This window comes from Sus scrofa, unplaced genomic scaffold (assembly GCF_000003025.6).
Source record: "Sus scrofa isolate TJ Tabasco breed Duroc unplaced genomic scaffold, Sscrofa11.1 Contig399, whole genome shotgun sequence".
Classification (NCBI taxonomy): Eukaryota; Metazoa; Chordata; class Mammalia; order Artiodactyla; family Suidae; genus Sus; species Sus scrofa.
Window position 1 is genome coordinate 1 of NW_018085193.1, and position 17812 is coordinate 17812.

Here is a 17812-nt window from a genome sequence, read left to right on the forward strand (position 1 = left end):
AGTTTCATCTAGAATTCTGGATATTGGTTCCATCTTTATCGGTTTCTCCTTCCTTCTTGTTGGAATCGCTAGGACTTACAAACAGAAACGAAAATAAAAACTTTGAAAATACACTCTTTTTCGTGCCTCAATAAATACTTGTGACAAAGAATCGTAATGAGTTAAAGAAAGCAAGTCAGTGGCTAAAGAGTAGGAAAGAACTAGGTAGGTATGGGAGGACCTTATCTGGTAGTATTTGACAACTGGTAAAATGAAGGGATGAGAGAGAGAATTTTACTAAACTGTTTTCCATTTCATGCCTGCTTACTAGATTATTTACAACAAATCAACTAGGAGAGTGAACATGGAATAGGATTTGGTTTCAAGATGAGGGTAACTTCCCAAACTTTGAATTTTAGAATAGCAGAAAAGAAAATCTATCTCTCTGGCTCACAAGACCTTTGTTAAGAGTAAGAAAAGATTCATCTTCCTTCTGAAAGACTCTTGATGATGACCTTGCCTTCTTTTTTTCAAGGCATGACCTTCATTGTTCCTTGTGGCAGGACAACAGCATGTCTGTCAAACGCTTTGCCTTTGCCAGATTCTCTGAGGTCACTGAACAGTGTTTCCTTTTGTTTACCCTCATCCTGCTCATGTTCTTAGCATCACTGACGGGCAATGCTCTCATAGCCACTGCCATCTGGACCAACCCGGTCCTCCACACCCCCATGTACTTCTTCCTGGCCAACCTGTCTCTCTTGGAGATTGGCTATACGTGCTCTGTCATACCCAAGATGCTGCAGAGCCTTGTGAGCGAGGCCCGAGGAATCTCTCGGGAGGGGTGTGCCACACAGATGTTTTTCTTCGCATTTTTTGGTATCAGTGAGTGCTGTCTTTTGGCCGCCATGGCTTTTGACCGCTATATGGCCATATGCTCCCCACTTCACTATGCAACACGAATGAGTCGTGGAGTGTGTGACCATTTGGCAATGGTTTCTTGGGGAGTGGGATGCATGGCAGCCTTGGGCCAGACCAACTATATTTTCTCCCTGGACTTCTGTGGCCCCTGTGAAATAGACCACTTCTTCTGTGACCTCCCCCCTATCCTGGCACTTGCCTGTGGGGATACCTCCCATAATGAGGCTGCAGTCTTTGTTGCAGCCACCCTTTGCATTTCCAGCCCATTTTTACTCATCATTGCTTCTTATGGCAGAATTCTAGCTGCCGTGCTCAGCATGCCCTCACCTGAGGGTCGCCGAAAAGCTCTTTCCACCTGTTCTTCCCACTTACTTGTAGTAACACTCTTCTATGGCTCAGCATCTGTCACCTACTTGAGACCCAAGGCTAGCCATTCACCAGGAATAGATAAACTCCTAGCCCTCTCCTATACCGTGGTGACATCCATGCTCAACCCCATCATCTACAGTTTACGGAACAAGGACGTCAAGGCAGCCCTTAGGAGAACTCTAGGCAAGAAAAAAGTATTGGCTCATAGGTAGATACCAGAGGACCACAAAAAATGGCTCTTTGAAAAAGCTGCAAAACCAACATAAGAGGAAAGAAAGAAAGATGAAATAAAAGGAAAGCGGGAAGGAGGGAAGGAAGATCTAGTCACTTGTTATAGAACATGGTGGGGGATAATGTGAACAAAAGAATGTACATATATGTATGACTGGATCACCATGCTGTACAGCAGAAATTGACAGAAAATGTAAATCAACTATCATTTAAAAATATCTAAAAAAGAAAGAGAGAAAGATAGAGAGGAAGGAATGTAGGAAGGAAGGAAGGAAGGAAAGAGAGAGAGAGAAAGAAAGAAAGAAAGAAAGAAAGAAAGAAAGATGGAAAGAAGGAAGGAAGGAAGGAAGGAAGAAAGAAAGAAAGAAAGAAAGAAAGAAAGAAAGAAAGAAAGAAAGAAAGAAAGAAAGCAAGCAAGCAAGAAAGAAAGAAAGAAAGAAAGAAAGAAAGAGAGAAAGAAAGAGAAAAGGACGGAGGGAGGGAGAACTGTACTTATCAATCCGTTTTGTAAGAACCTTCTTGAATAACAGTGATTGTTATTTGAGAGATACCTCTGTACTCACAGTTAAAGTTCTCATTACCAAATTCCGGAAGGAAGTTGGCTACCAAAGAATTTTAATAGATGAGTCCAACACTAGACAGATTTCCCAAAATGTTCCCATTTAGGCTAAAGTATAGGTTAAAAGGACAAATTGCCAGATTACCTCTCAGAAGCCTAACAAGTTCTCACTCTAAACTCTTCGGTATTTTCTAGCCCCTGAGGGGTCCGTATGACTTCTGCGGTTGTCACTGGGGTACTGCTTCCACATATGTGTGTCCCACATGGCTCTTTATGCCCTATTAGCTCTGTGATGTGTGTTACTTCCTTCCATAAAAATGTTTCAAAATTCTTCAACCTTAATTATTGGTACATGACATAGAGTTAAATAGTTCCTTTTTGAGTTGTGTCTTCTGTAAAAATATGTAACATCCAAAAAAATGAAAATCATTAAAATTTAAAAGTAATCCAAAAGCTCCCCCCAAAAAAAAATCAGAAGTATCTGTTGCAGAATTTTAAAAGAAAATTACAGGAAATTTTCACCAGAGTCTTCATGGTGAAACTTTTTTTCAAAAGAAGGAGAACACCTATTTAACTTCTAGGATGGAAGAAGAAAACTGAACTAACACTACATAATATAAATAATTTTAAATTTATTTTTATGTATAAGATTTACATATGTTCAGTTATGATCATTATACAACTACAGATGTGATAAATTCATTTGAGTAATAAAAAAAAATTTACATATGATTCCTGACCAAATATATTTGGAAATCATCCGAAAACTTGCTCTTAAGATAAATGGACATCATTATAACACAGTCTAGTCGTTTGAGGCATCTATAGGAACATTACCTTGGCTTTGAACATTTTGTTCTCAGGGAGGCACTGTGATCTATGAGAGATTCTCAGCTACCCACATAGCAGTGGGTATAGGACAAGGAATGGAGAACTGTGACAACTACCATGACAACCTACACTATGAGTTCTGGGGATCTAACATACAGCATGGTGACAGTAGTTAATAACACTGAATTATGTACTTGAAGTTTGCTAACAGAATGGATCTTAACTCTTCTTACCACACACATACACAGAAGCAATGAACACGTTACTTAACTCGATCGTGGTGGTCATCTCACAATGGATACATACATCGAGGGATATATATTTGATATATGCATCATCACATTATACACCTTAAGTCTTCACAATTTTATTTGTCGATTTCATCTCAATAAAGCTGGAAAAGAAAAAAAAGATGTGGTAATTCTCCAGTCACGGAATGATAGTGATGGTTAGTTACTAATGACAGAGTTGTCTGTTTTGCCAGATATGCCCATTTTACCAAAAGCTATCTGATTCACTGAAGACCAAAACAAAACACACTTTTTTTTTTATTTATATCTGTGTTCAGTTAATTAAGAATAGAAATATTCTGAAAATGCAAAAAATAGCCAATTAACAATTATGCTACAGAAATAGGCAGGAATTATCTGCAGGCATCAGAGATTATTATTTATAAATATGTTGACTAATCGACAAAAAAAGAATTTTTTTTTTGTCTTTTTGCTATTTCTTGGGCTGCTCCCGCGGCATATGGAGGTTCCCAGGCTAGGGGTCGAATCAGAGCTGTAGCCACTACCCTACGCCAGAGCCACAGCAACGTGGGATCCAAGCCGCATCTGCAACCTACACCACAGCTCACCGCAACGCCGGATCTTTAACCCACTGAGCAAGGGCAGGGACCAAACCCGCAACCTCATGGTTCCTAGTCGGATTTGTTAACCACTGCGCCACGACGGGAACTCCAAGAAAAAAAGAATGATTTTTAAAAATTAAAACCAGTTAAAAATGATTTTGTAGCATGAACTTTTGTGTTTAGTTTACTAATTTTGATAATTTTATACTGTAAGACCAGCAAAAAGAATCTCCAGGCTCGGAAGAGGCGACTCTGCCGGGGTTAAACCATGGCTAAATAAGCCAAGAAAGCCAGGTCCCCGAATTCTGGCTCTTGGAGAGAAAAACAAACACTCGGCTGAAAAAGTCAAGCCCTCTCCTCATATCTACCCCGAGATTAAAGAGCCGCCGGCTTGGCCGGAACCCCAATCTGTTCCCCCACCCCCTTATCCGGCACAGGGTGCTGCGAGGGGACCCTCTGCCCCTCCTGGAGCTCCGGCGGTGGAGGGACCTGCTGCAGGGACTCGGAGCCGGAAGGGCGCCACCCCGGAGCGGACAGATGAGATCGCGACATTACCGCTGCACACGTAGGGCCCTCCCATACCAGGGGGCCAATTACAGCCCCTCCAGTATTGGCCCTTTTCTTCTGCAGATCTCTATAATTGGAAAACTAACCATCCCCCTTTCTCGGAGGATCCCCAACGCCTCACGGCGTTAGTAGAGTCCCTTATGTTCTCTCACCAGCCTACTTAAGATAATTGTCAGCAGCTGCTGCAGACACTCTTCACAACTGAAGAACGAGAGAAAATTCTGTTAGAGGCTAGAAAAAATGTTCCTGGGGCCGACGGGCGACCCACGCAGTTGCAAAACGAGATTGACATAGGATTTCCCTTGACTCGCCCCGGTTAGGACTACAACACGGCAGAAGGTAGGGAGAGCTTGAAAATCTATCGCCAGGCTCTGGTAGCGGGTCTCCGAGGCGCCTCAAGACGGCCCACTAATTTGGCTAAGGTAAGAGAAGTGATGCAGGGACCGAATGAACCCCCCTCTGTTTTTCTTGAGAGGCTCTTGGAAGCCTTCAGGCGGTACACCCCTTTTGATCCCACCTCAGAGGCCCAAAAAGCCTCAGTGGCTTTGGCCTTTATAGGACAGTCAGCCTTAGATATTAAAAAGAAGCTTCAGAGACTGAAAGGGTTACAGGAGGCTGAGTTACGTGATCTAGTAAAGGAGACAGAGAAAGTGTATTACAAAAGGGAGACAGAAGAGGAAAGGGAACAAAAAAAAAGAGAGAAAAAAAGAAGAAAGGGAACAAAGAAAAGAGAGAGAAAGAGAGAAAAGGGAAAAAAGACGTAATAAACGGCAAGAAAAGAATTTGACTAAGATCTTGGCTACAGTGGTTGAAGGAAAAAGCAATAGAGAAAGAAAGGAACTGGGCAAGGGACTGCCCCAAGAAGAAAAACAAGGGACTGAAGGTCTTAGCTCTGGAAGAAGATAAAGACTAGGGAAGACGGGGTTTGGACCCCCTCCCCGAGCCCAGGGTAACTTTAAAGGTGGAGGGGCAACCAGTTGAGTTTCTGGTTGATACCGGAGCGAAACATTCAGTGCTACTACAGCCATTAGGAAAACTAAAAAATAAAAAATCCTGGGTGATGGGTGCCACAGGGCAACAACAGTATCCATGGACTACCCGAAGAACAGTTGACTTGGGAGTGGGACGGGTAACCCACTCGTTTCTGGTCATACCTGAGTGCCCAGCACCCCTCTTAGGTAGAGACTTATTGACCAAGATAGAAACACAAATTTCTTTTAAACAAGAGAAACCAGAAGTGTCTGCAAATACCAGTGGATGGCCCATATGCCTGAAGGCTATCGCAGCTGTGGCCATGCTGGTCAAGGACGCTGACAAATTGACTTTGGGACAGAATATAACGGTAATAGCCCCCCATGCATTGGAGAACATCGTTCGGCAGCCCCCAGACCGATGGATGACCAACGCCCACATGACCCACTATCAAAGCCTGCTTCTCACAGAGAGGGTCACGTTCGCTCCACCAGCCGCTCTCAACCCTGCCACTCTTCTGCCTGAAGAGACTGATAAACCAGTGACTCATGATTGCCATCAATTATTGATTGAGGAGACTGGGGTCCGCAAGGACCTTACAGACATACCGCTCACTGGGAAGTGGACTTCACTGAGGTAAAGCCGGCTAAATACGGAAACAAATACCTATTGGTTTTTGTAGACACCTTTTCAGGATGGGTAGAGGCTTATCCTACTAAAAAAGAGACTTCAACCGTGGTGGCTAAAAAAATACTGGAAAAAATTTTTCCAAGATTTAAAATACCTAAGGTAATAGGGTCAGACAATGGTCCAGCTTTTGTTGCCCAGGTAAGTCAGGGACTGGCCAAGATATTAGAGATTAATTAAAAACTACATTGTGCATACAGACCCCAAAGCTCAGGACAAGTAAAAAAAATAAATAAAACCATTAAAGAGACCCTTACTAAATTGACCGCGGAGACTGGCATTAATGATTAAATAGCTCTCCTGCCCTTTGTGCTGTTTAGGGTTAGGAACACCCCTGGACAATATGGGTTGACCCCTATGAATTGCTCTACGGGGGACCCCCCCCATTGATAAAAATTGCTTCTGTACATAGTGCTGATACACTGCTTTCCCAGCCTTTGTTCTCCAGGCTCAAGGCATTTGAGTGGGTAAGACAACGAGCGTGGAGACAACTCCGGGAGGCCTACTCAGAAGAAGGAAACTTGCAAATCCCACATCGTTTCCAAGTGGGAGATTCAGTCTACGTTAGACTAAGTACAGTCCAGATCATGGTACTTAGACAACAGTACCAAAGCCCGTCTAGCAGGAAAGCTGGCCGCTAGCTCTACCAGTTCTAAGATTAGAACTATTAACAAGAGAAAAAGTGGGGAATGAAAGGATAAAAATACAACCTAAGCTAATGAGAAGCTTAAAATTGTTCTGAATTCCAGAGTTTGTTCCTTATAGGTAAAAGGTTAGGTTTCTTGCTGTTTTAAAATATGCGGAAGTAAAATAGGCCCTGAGTACGTGTCTCTAGGCATGAAACTTCTTGAAACTATTTGAGATAACAAGAAAAGGGAGTTTCTAACTGCTTGTTTAGCTTCTGTAAAACTGCTTGCAAAAGATAGAAGGAGAGGAGGTTAATCTCTAAAACAACCTCAAATTGGTTGCGCCATAAAGATGTTGAAACGTTGATACACATATCTTGGTGACAACATGTCTCCCCGAAACATGTGCAAATGTGTAACTCCAAAACAATTTAAATTAATTGGTCCACGAAGTGTGGGCTTTGTTGTGAACCCCATAAAAGCTGTCCCGACTCCACACTCGCCGCCGCAGTCCTCTACCCCTGCGTGGTGTATGACTGTGGGCCCCAGCGCGCTTGGAATAAAAATCCTCTTGCTGTTTGCATCAAGACCGCTTCTCGTGAGTGATTAAGGGGAGTCGCCTCTTCCGAGCCTGGAGGTTCTTTTTGCTGGTCTTACAATACACTTAAAAAGATCAAAAACTAGACAATTACATGTAAGATAATAAGATTAAAATACTTCCCCACATCATATTCAAAAATAAATTCCAAATAGACTAAAGACTTTAATGTAAGACCTGAAACTCAAAAAACAAAACCTGGAACCATCAAACTCCTAGAAGAGTACACAGGCAGAATGCTCTAATGACATAAATCATAGCAATATTTTTTTGGATCCACATGCTCAGGCAAAAGAAATAAAAGCAAAAACAAGTAAACAGGACTAATTAACTTTAAAAGCTTTCACATGCAAAGAAAATGAGCTGCAAAAAAAGGACAACCTACTGAATAGGAGAAAATACTCAAGCCTATATGATAAGGGGCTAACATTCAAAATACCTAAAAAGCTCATACAACAAATATCAGAAAATGAACAACTCAGTCAAAAAATGGGTGGAAGATCTGAAGAGACGTTTTTCCAAAGAAGACATATAGATGGCTAATAGGCATATGAAAAGATGCTCAACATCACTCATTATTAGATTAATGTAAATCAAAACTACAATGAGATGTCACCTCACACCTATCAGAATGTCAGTCATCAAAAACCACACAAATAATAAATATTGGTGAGGAAACAGAGAAAAGGGATCCCTTTCCCATTCTGGGTAGGACTATAAATTGGTACAGCCACTACGAAAACATTATGGAGATGTCTCAAAAAGTTAAAAATAGAACTACCACATGTTCCAGCAATTCCATTTCGGGGTAGATACCAAAAGAAAACAAAGACACGAATTTGAAAAGATACAGGCACCCTAATGTTCAGAGCAGCATTATTTACAATAGCCCAGAAATGACAGCAAACTTAGTATCCATGAACACTTGAATGGATGAAGGGGATAAAGAAGACACATTGATGTGACACATTTACACACACTTCTTCTCATCACTTATATGTGGAATCTAAAAAATTAAACAAATCAATGTGTATAGCAAGACAGAAACAGATTCACAAACATAGACAACAAACTAGTGGCTCCCAATGAAAAGAGGGAAGAGGGGAGGGGCAAGAGAAGGGTATGAGATTAATGGATACAAACTACTATGTACAAAACAGATAAGAAACCAGGTTTTATTGTCTAACACATGGAATTACAGCCATTTTCTTGCAACAATTGTAATAGAGTATAACCTGTAAAAGTAGTGAATCACTATACTGTACACTTGAAACTCCTTCTAATATTCTAAAACAACTATACTTCAAAAAATAATTTTTAAAAAAGCAGAAAAAGATAGCACTAACAGCTATGTGGATATCAGAGCATATAGACATAAAGACAAGAATTGTTACTATGGTCAAAAAAATTATGATGATAAATTTAGTCTATCCATCAAGAAGATCTAACAAACACGGATGCATCTAACAAAAGATTGCCCAAGTACATAACATAAAAAGTAACAGAATTAATTGGAGAAATGGTTAATTCCACAATAACTGCTGCACTTCAGTACCCCACTTAAAATAATGGATGGAAAAATTAGACAGAATATCAGCAAGGAAAGAGAGAGCCAAACAAGGTAAACAAAACTAACATATACGGAGCACTTCATTCAAAAAAAGCAGAATAGATATATTTCTCATTGCCTAAGGAACATTCTACAGAATAGATCATTAGGCCATGAAACAACTCACAATAAATTTAAAATGACTGAAAGGGGAGTTCCCGTAGTGGCTCAGTGGTACCAAACTCAACTAGAATCCATGAGGATGCGGGTTCCATCCTTGGCCTCGCTCACCGGGTTAAGGATCTGGCATTGCTGTGAGCTGTGGTGTAGGTCACAGATGCAGCTTGGATTCCGGGTTGCTGTGGCTGTAGGTAGGATGGCAGCTGCAGCTCTGATTCGATCCCTAGCCTGGAGATTTCCATATGCCATAGATGCAGCCCTTAAAAAAATTAAATTGACTGAAAGTATATCCTCTAAACATGACTGAATGAAATTAGAATAAGTAACAAAAATATTGACAAACATATGGGCATGTAGAAATTAAACAATGTACTTCTAAATAATAAATCAAAGGAAATTTCAAGGGAAATAACCAAATACTTTGAGAATAATCAAAACAGAAACAACATGCCAAAACATAGAAAATGCAGCAAAAGTATATCAGATAGCATTTTGTAGAAAAAAGAAAAATGGGAGTTCCCGTCATGGCTCAGTGGTTAACGAATCTGACTAGGAACCATGAGGTTGCAGGTTCGATTCCTGGCCTTGCTCAGTGGGTTAGGCATCCAGCGTTGCCACGGCTATGGTGTAGGCCGGCAGCAATAGCTCCAATTAGACCCCTAGCCTGGGAACCTCCATGTGCCGCGAGTGCGGCCCTAGAAAAGACAAAAAAAAAAAAAAAAAAAAAAAAGAAAGAAAGAAAAATGTTTTAAGTATCGGTTTGTTAATTTCTCCACCATGAGAAAGTCTGTGTGTGTAAAAATCAAGTGAAATAATAATATGCATAAGATGATTCCATTGTAATTTTTTAGTTACTATTGTCATAAAATTTACATCTTTCAGAGGGAATCAGAATGTAAAATAACTTGGAAAATAATCTTTTGATGAAACTTAAAAGATTATGCTATAGAGAGACTAAGAAGTAAATTCACATTGGGTATCCCTTCTTAGAAGGGGTGTTTAAGCTCAAAACTGAAAGACAGGAAGGAGCTAGCCATGATGAAGTCAAGAGAAGAGCATTTTAGGTAGAAGAAATGGCAATTCAAAAGTTCTGAAGCATGGAATGATGCTGGTCTGTTTGTAAATGGAGACCTATATCAGCTATAATAGATGGCACACCCACCTGGGAAAATGAGGGAAGCTGAAAAAAGGAAATATTGATCAAAGGTGTGAGAAGGATTTAGAACCCCTACAAGGGGTGTCTATATGGGTACTGTACATGCATTACCCTGGAACTAGCCACAATGGACGTCTGTCACACACCCAAGGCCTGAAGCAACAAAGTGGGGAAGTGGTACTGGAAACCAGAAAAAAAGAAACCGTAATACACAGCTATCTCCAAGAGCTATGACTTTTGCTTGAGCAATACAGGCTGCCTCATGTGTCCCAGCTGAGAGGGAGCCAAGGGAAAATAAACCAAACTAGCTGTTCTCTCTTTCTCTAATCCTCAACTCATGACCCTCATTGGCTGAATCCAGACAGAAGCCACATATCAAGGACTCCTTTGATTCAGACTTTTGAGTAGAGCAGAGAGTTCAACATACATAGTGGGATAAAGAGTGGATCTGGGCGAGGGAGGAAAGACGGTGAAAAATATCCATCACACTTGTTTTTTTTTGTTTGTTTGTTTTGTTTTGCTTTTCCCACTGTACAGCAAGGGGGTCAGGTTATCCTTACATGTATACATTACAATTACAGTTTTTCCCCCACCCTTTCTTCTGTTGCAACATGACTATCTAGACAAAGTTCTCAATGCTATTCAGCAGGATCTCCTTGTAAATCTATTCTAAATTGTGTCTGATGAGCCCAAGCTCCCGATCCCTACCACTCCCTCCCCCCCCCCATCAGGCAGCCACAAGTCTCTTCTCCAAGTCCATGATTTTCTTTTCTGAGGAGATGTTCATTTGTGCTGGATGTTAGATTCCAGTTATAAGTGATATCATATGGTATTTGCCTTTGTCTTTCTGGCTCATGTCACTCAGGATGAGATTCGCTAGTTCCATCCATGTTGCTGCAAATGGCATTATGTCATCCTTTTTTATGGCTGAGTAGTATTCCATTGTGTATATATACCACCTCTTCTGAATCCAATCCTCTGTCGATGGACATTTGGGTTGTTTCCATGTCTTGGATATTGTGACTAGTGCTGCAATGAACATGCGGGTGCACGTGCCTCTTTTAAGGAGAGTTTTGTCCAGATAGATGCCCAAGAGTGGGTCATATGGAAGTTCTATGTATAGATTTCTAAGGTATCTCCAAACTGTTCTCCATAGTGGCTGTACCAGTTTACATTCCCACCAACAGTGCAGGAGGGTTCCCTTTTCTCCACAGCCCCTCCAGCACTTGTTATTTGTGGATTTATTAATGATGGCCATTCTGACTGGTGTGAGGTGATATCTCATGGTAGTTTTGATTTGCATTTCTCTTATGCAAGTGGATATTCTCAGCGAATGTCCATCACACTTGTAAAGTGGAACAATACACACTCATGTGATACTAGTAGTTTACTTTAGGGAAAAGATAGTGAAATTATGGGCCATGGAAAGAGGATGTTCAAAGGGAGACATATCTATTTGTACCTATTATTCAGTACATTTGAATTTGCTTTTCGGATAATGTACTCACGGATTGTATGTGTAACTTTTAAATCTTAATGTTCGTATACAAATCGGACTATTATTATGTGGGATGTTATGGGTTTGTGTGTGTGAGAAAGAGAGAGAAGCTATCAGTCTTCATATCAGAAAATCATTAAATTTTTTTTAATATTTATTTATTTTTGTCTTTTTATTTTAGGGCCACACCCACGGCATATGGAGATTCCCAGGCTAGGGGTCGAATCAGAGCTGTAGCTGATGGCCTATGCCACAACTCACGGCAACGCCAGATTCTTAACCCACTGAGCGAGGCCAGGGATTGAACCTGCATCCTCATGGATGCTAGGCAGATTCGTTTCTGCTGAGCCAAGACGGGAACTCTGAAAATCATTAAATATTTTAAAGGATTTTTAATGTCATTTTATTCCTCCTCCCAGAAAGACCACTTCCGGTTTTTTCTTCTCTCTTCAACTTATTTTTGTGTCCCTTTATTTATTAGGTATGGTCAGATATATTATATCTTATTGGAGATATTCTACAAGTTGAACAAAATAAGATATGCAAGAAATTCACGTGAATGTCTCCACATCCTTTTACTCAAACTAGCTTTGGTCTAAATGAACCCTATTTAAAATTACTGTCCAACACTGATCAGAAACAGACATAAAGAATCCCATATACAATCGCCTCAAAAAGAATAAAATACCTAGAAATGAAGAAAGACCGGTCCACTGAAAACTATAAGACACTGACAAAAGAAACTAAAGAACACACAAATAAATGAAAATATATTCCACTCTCATGAGCTGCAAGAATTAAATATCAATATTACCCAAAGCAATTACAGATTCAATGAAATCCCTATCAAATTCCAATGGCATTTTTCACAGAACTAGAATGAGTAATTTTAAATCTTTGTATGAAACACAAAATATCCTGAATAGCCAAATGAATCTTAAGGGCAAAGCCAGAGGCATCATGCTCCCTGATTTTAATCAATACTACAAAGCAGTCGTAAACAAAACACTATGATACTGGCATAAAAACAGACACATAGGAGTTCCCATTGTGGATCAGCAGTAACACGCCTGACTTAGTATCCATGAGGATGTGGGTTCAATCCCTGGCCTCACTCAGGGGCATTGCCGAGAGCTGTGGTATAGGTCGCAGACACAGCTCAGATCCAGCAGTGCTATGGCTGTGGCATAAGCCAGCAGTTGCAGCTCCGATTCAACCCCTAGCCTGGGAATTTCCATATGCCATAGGTGTGGCCCTAAAAACAAACAAGCAAAAACAGACACATAGATCCATGTAACAAAACAGAGAACCCTGGAGTTCCCTTGTGAGGTGGCAGGTTAAGGATCTGGCATTGTCACTGCAGTGGTTCAGGTCACTTCTGTGGTACAGGTTTGATGTGATACAGTCACTATTGCAGATCTGAAAAAACCACTAAGAAAATAAGTCTTAAAGATCTCTGCACAAAGAAAAAATTGTAACTTTGTATAGCAACTGATGGTTAATTTACTGTGATCATTTAGCAATGTATATGAAGGTCAAAGCACTACACTCTACACCTGAAAAATAATGTCTTGTTGGATGTCAGTGATGCTTCAATTTAAAAAAGCATTGCCAATAAAAGAAACATTACAAAGATAATAAGTGAATAAAATAATCAAGTAAAATTAGTTTCCAGTGTTTTGAGAAATCAAATGAGTTTATTCTAAAACATATGTAACAACCTCAATTCAGTAGATAACTAATTGTACACCAGAGGCACTTCCATGGAGAACTCTGTCCCAAAGGAATTTGTCTGCTAACTCATCTGGGATAAGCATTAACGGGCTGTCTGAAAATAATGCCCAAGAGTCTCCGGGATATAATAGACTGCACACATGCAAAGCACTCTTGATATTACCTACTGTCGTCTTCCTAATATGGGCTTTCTTCTTTGGGGCAGCATTGTGTCGAATGGAATACACACTTCTGAATATCATTCTTAAATATTCATCTGTGTACTACAGATTTCTCTGTCCTAGGCCAGTTGGAAAAATTCAAATGTGTTCCTTTATAATTCCATTTGCTTAAACTATAGTTATCAACATAAGGTAAGCAAAAAGATACTTGTTTTAACAACTACCCTTTCTTAGGAGTTCCCATCGTGGCGCAGTGGTTAACAAATCAGACTAGGAACCATGAGGTTGCGGGTTTGGTCCCTGCCCTTGCTCAGTGGGTTAACAATCCAGCGTTGCCACGAGCTGTGGTGTAGGTTGCAGACGCGGTTCAGATCCCACGTTGCTGCGGCTCTGGTGTAGGCCGGCAGCTACAGCTCCGATTCAACCCCTAGCCTGGGAACCTCCATATGCCGCAGGAGCGGCCAAAGAAATAGCAAAAAGACCAAAAAAAAAAAAAAAAAAAAACCTTCTTAGGGAAGGTTGGAATGTGTGTACATCAGTTACCAAATATACATAGGGAAACCAGACAGCATTTCATTTCTGGAAGTCTTCTCTAAACTTTGGAAATAACTAGTTTGGTGCCTATAGAAAGCAATGGATTTTTCTTTGTAAGCAGAGTCTCTCAGTCTATCACTTAAACCCATCTTAAAAGCATGTAAATTTGAATAAACACTATTCCTGAAAGGTATTAAATACCTAAAGGAAATGTGTAGCCTTCATCCAATCATGTCAACTTTTAAAATATGCAGTAGAAATATGATGTGTTGACCCATCCACCTGTTTTATCCAGACATTTTGAAGTCACCTCTCCTTTCTTCTATAACATTTTCCTACACAAAACTTAAAAGTCTCTGTCAATATAAATAATACGCTGTGTGATGAAAAATGATGTACAAAAATATACACTAGAGAAGTTCCCTTGTGGCACAGCAGCTTCAGGATCCCACATTGCTGCAGATTTGCAAAGGCCAAAACTGCAGTATGGGTTGAATCCCTGGCCTGGGAAGTTCCACATGCAATGGGTGTGGCAAAAAAAAAAAAAAAAAAGATACACTAGAATGAAAAAGCTTAGTGGAGATGGAGAGACAAAGGACTTGAAGCATTCCCAGACAGGAGCTCCCTGGAGGCCTATCTGCTAAGAATCCAGCATTGTCACTCCTGTGGCTTAGGGCACTGCTGTGGCTCAGCTTTGATCTCTGAATGTCTGCATGCCTAGGGGCAAGGACAAAAGGAAAAAAATTCAGAGATAAAGAGGCCCTGATGTCCTGATGGAATATTATTGGAAGTAGATCAAAAATTGGACAAAATGTTATGATATCAGAGAATTGAAAGTAATGAAATACCAGGAGAATGACATGGAAAAGATCAGAGTTCAAGCATAGAATTTTAGAGCTTAGCTATACATCTATGGAACCTTGAAAACTGGATTTATAGTCTCATCATCTCAATACCTCATTTAAGGGATTCATGGCTTTTTGATCTTTAGATCCTCCCTAGTCATTAGCAGACAACTGGGATGAATGATGAACAGTATCTTACAATTCAGATACTAACATTTCCTTTGTCATAAGGTTTGGGAATAGGTACTAGATGATTCATGGGTCTGAAAGGTTTACTGTAGTGTTTGGCACACAGGTCTCATTAAGGATCAGCTGGAATTATTATTATATTATCTCACTGTGCACAACAGACCTAGGGTTCTTTTGGAATCAAAATAATATCTTAGCCCAGGGGAGTTCAATGTGACACCTCACACGATGGCCTTGAGGACTCAGAGAAACAGAGTATGTGAAAACTGTGCTTTGCCAGCCTCCAAATGTAATCTGCTGCCTCTAAACCAATGACTCTCTGGTCCTCTGTGGAAATGCTTTCCTCCTGTTCCAGTTCCCTGGACATAAATGTCGTATTTGTAGCTACATATAAGTAAGTAAGCTGTTGATAACAGGCCAAGGCCTTACCTAAAAACAAGATAAGCCCCCGGGATAAAGAAAAACTCCTACAAGATACATAATGAATTCTGACATGAACAATCAACGGCCTGGTTTCAACAAAGTAGTTATGCAAGAAAAGGGACATCCAACAACAAATGTTTGAGTTGGGAGAAACATAATTTATAGCTAAATTCTCTCAGTTTATACTTCAGCAAGCTGTCATCTAAGGGTTTAAGTTTCTTGCTCAATTCTAAATGACCAAGATGGATTTAAATTGTAAAAGCCTTCTTAGTCCCCATGGGGATGATATAATAATTCAACCTGCATCTGCACAAGCCTATCTAGATGATAACTAAGGGCTAGGGCTAGGTTCTCTCCACCTCCTCCTTGTGCTAGAGCTAACTCCACCCTTTCACTCTTCTTAACATTTCAGTAAGGCCTTGCAGCAGGGATTCTGAAAAAGACCTATCTGATTCCTAAGACCCAGCCACATCTACTTCATCGGGCACCTGAAGGTAGGAACCAATAAACTTAGCTGGTATTTCTGCAAACCAAGGGATGAAAGAGCATTACTTTGGAGCATCTGAAACACAGTCACTTCTGCTTGGCATTCAATCCTTACCAGAGCCCAAGGACATGCTTATTGTCATCTTTATCACAAAGAGTAGTAGATTCCATTTCAGAAAGGTTCGGTTACTTGCTTAAGGTAGCTGTTTTTATACTGTAGGGTCATGAGGAGAAATTAAGTCCCCTGGTGTGACATCTTTTAATTATCCTCCCCCACCCACCCAAGTGACTGCACCCAATCTTCTATGAATGGATGCTTAATTGTGTGCATATATTCCCACTATACACAATTGTGTTTGTCATTTCTCAAAATCTTTCTACACTTCCTGCCACTGCTCTGATACAGGGGAAGCAAACTGCAGATAATGGAATGAATTAACAAAAACCATCCAGAAGAGTTTATTCTACTAGGCTTTGCGGATCGTCCCTTGCTGGAGCTTCCTCTATTCATTATTCTGCTTCTAACATACCCCATGGCCATGGTGGGAAACATAGCCATCATTAGACTCCCGTCTGCACAGCCCCATGTATTTCTTCCTCACCAACCTCTCCTTTCTGAACATGTGCTACACCACAAGCATTGTCCCTCAGATGATGTTTCACCTGGGAGGATCTGAGAAGACAATCAGCTATCTGGGCTGTGCCATTCAGCTTTATTTCTTCCACATAATGGGAGGCACAGAATGTCTGCTTTTGGCTATTATGTCTTTCGATCACTACGTGGCCATCTGCAAGCCTCTGCACTACACCCTCATCATGAATCGGTGCACCTGTATCCTACTGGTGGCTACTGTGTGGCTGGGTGGAATGACCTACGCTGTCTCAGAGGCCACTGTCACATTACGCTTACAACTGTGTGGTCACAACACACTGGATCACTTGGTATGTGAGGTTCCTGTTCTGATAAAGGCAGCCTGTGTTGAGAAGGGCTCCAATGAGCTCACACTCTCTGTGGTTTGCATTTTCATGTTAGCTGTGCCACTATGCTTCATTCTTGCTTCCTATGCTTCTTTTGGACATGCTGTATTTAAGATTAAATCTTCGGAGGGAAGAAAAAAAGCCTTTGGCACATGTTCCTCCTATCTCATTGTAGTTTTCTTCTCTTATGGTCCAGGCATTAGCATGTACCTTCAGCCCCCTTCCTCCATCTCTAGGGACCAGCCCAAGTTCATGGCTCTCTTCTATGGAGTGGTGACTCCTACACTCAACCCTTTCATCTACACTCTGAGGAACAAGGATGTAAAGGGTGCCTGGGGCAACCTGGTGAGGAGCGTTTTCACTTCCAAGTGATAGTTCGCAGACATCAAATGACATTCTTTAACAAGTGAGTAGGTATATAGGAGTTTCTCTGACAAATCATTCTTGTCTCATACTTCCCCAGATCATGGCACAGGGTCTTCTTGTCCTGTGTCCTGTTTCTCATGTTCTTTCTAATGCTCTTAGACCAAGGGGACACTTGGCTAATAATGCACCCATAAGGGCACTGTTTGTGGAAATGTATTAAAAAGAGTTCTATTCTGGTGGCACACACTAAAATTCTAATGGTGTTAAGAAGTGAATAAAGTAATAATATAAACCCATTCATTCAAGCTAGTCACCACAGCAACTATTCATCAGTGGATTTCCTATGACAGTGTCCCTTAAGAAATACTTCACCACTTTCTGCAAGATTGGCCATGTCTAAGAGGGCAGCACGCTGCCACTGGGCATTCAGAGTGAGACACTCTAAACCTTAGACCACTGGGCATCTATCCAGGAAAAACCATGACTCAAAAAGACACATGTCCTCCCAATGTCCATTGCAGCA

The 17812-nt window shown here is 40.8% G+C and overlaps 2 protein-coding genes across 2 annotated transcripts; both read left to right on the top strand.

Annotated features, from left to right (window-relative positions):
• Positions 1-514: 514 nt before the first annotated feature.
• Positions 515-1478, top strand: LOC110258730 (olfactory receptor 10C1-like; the record flags this gene model as incomplete). Its single annotated transcript, XM_021082003.1, has 1 exon — positions 515-1478. A coding segment is annotated over one exon (964 nt), but the record flags the coding sequence as incomplete, so codon positions are not given.
• A 128-nt stretch (positions 1479-1606) lies between these two features.
• Positions 1607-17576, top strand: LOC110258732 (olfactory receptor 2B11-like). The gene is given in 7 exon segments (XM_021082004.1): positions 1607-1635; positions 3955-4305; positions 4783-4939; positions 5584-5759; positions 6415-6539; positions 16399-16504; positions 16506-17576. Coding segments are annotated over 7 exon segments (1734 nt in total). The 3' UTR covers positions 17296-17576.
• Positions 17577-17812: the final 236 nt, after the last annotated feature.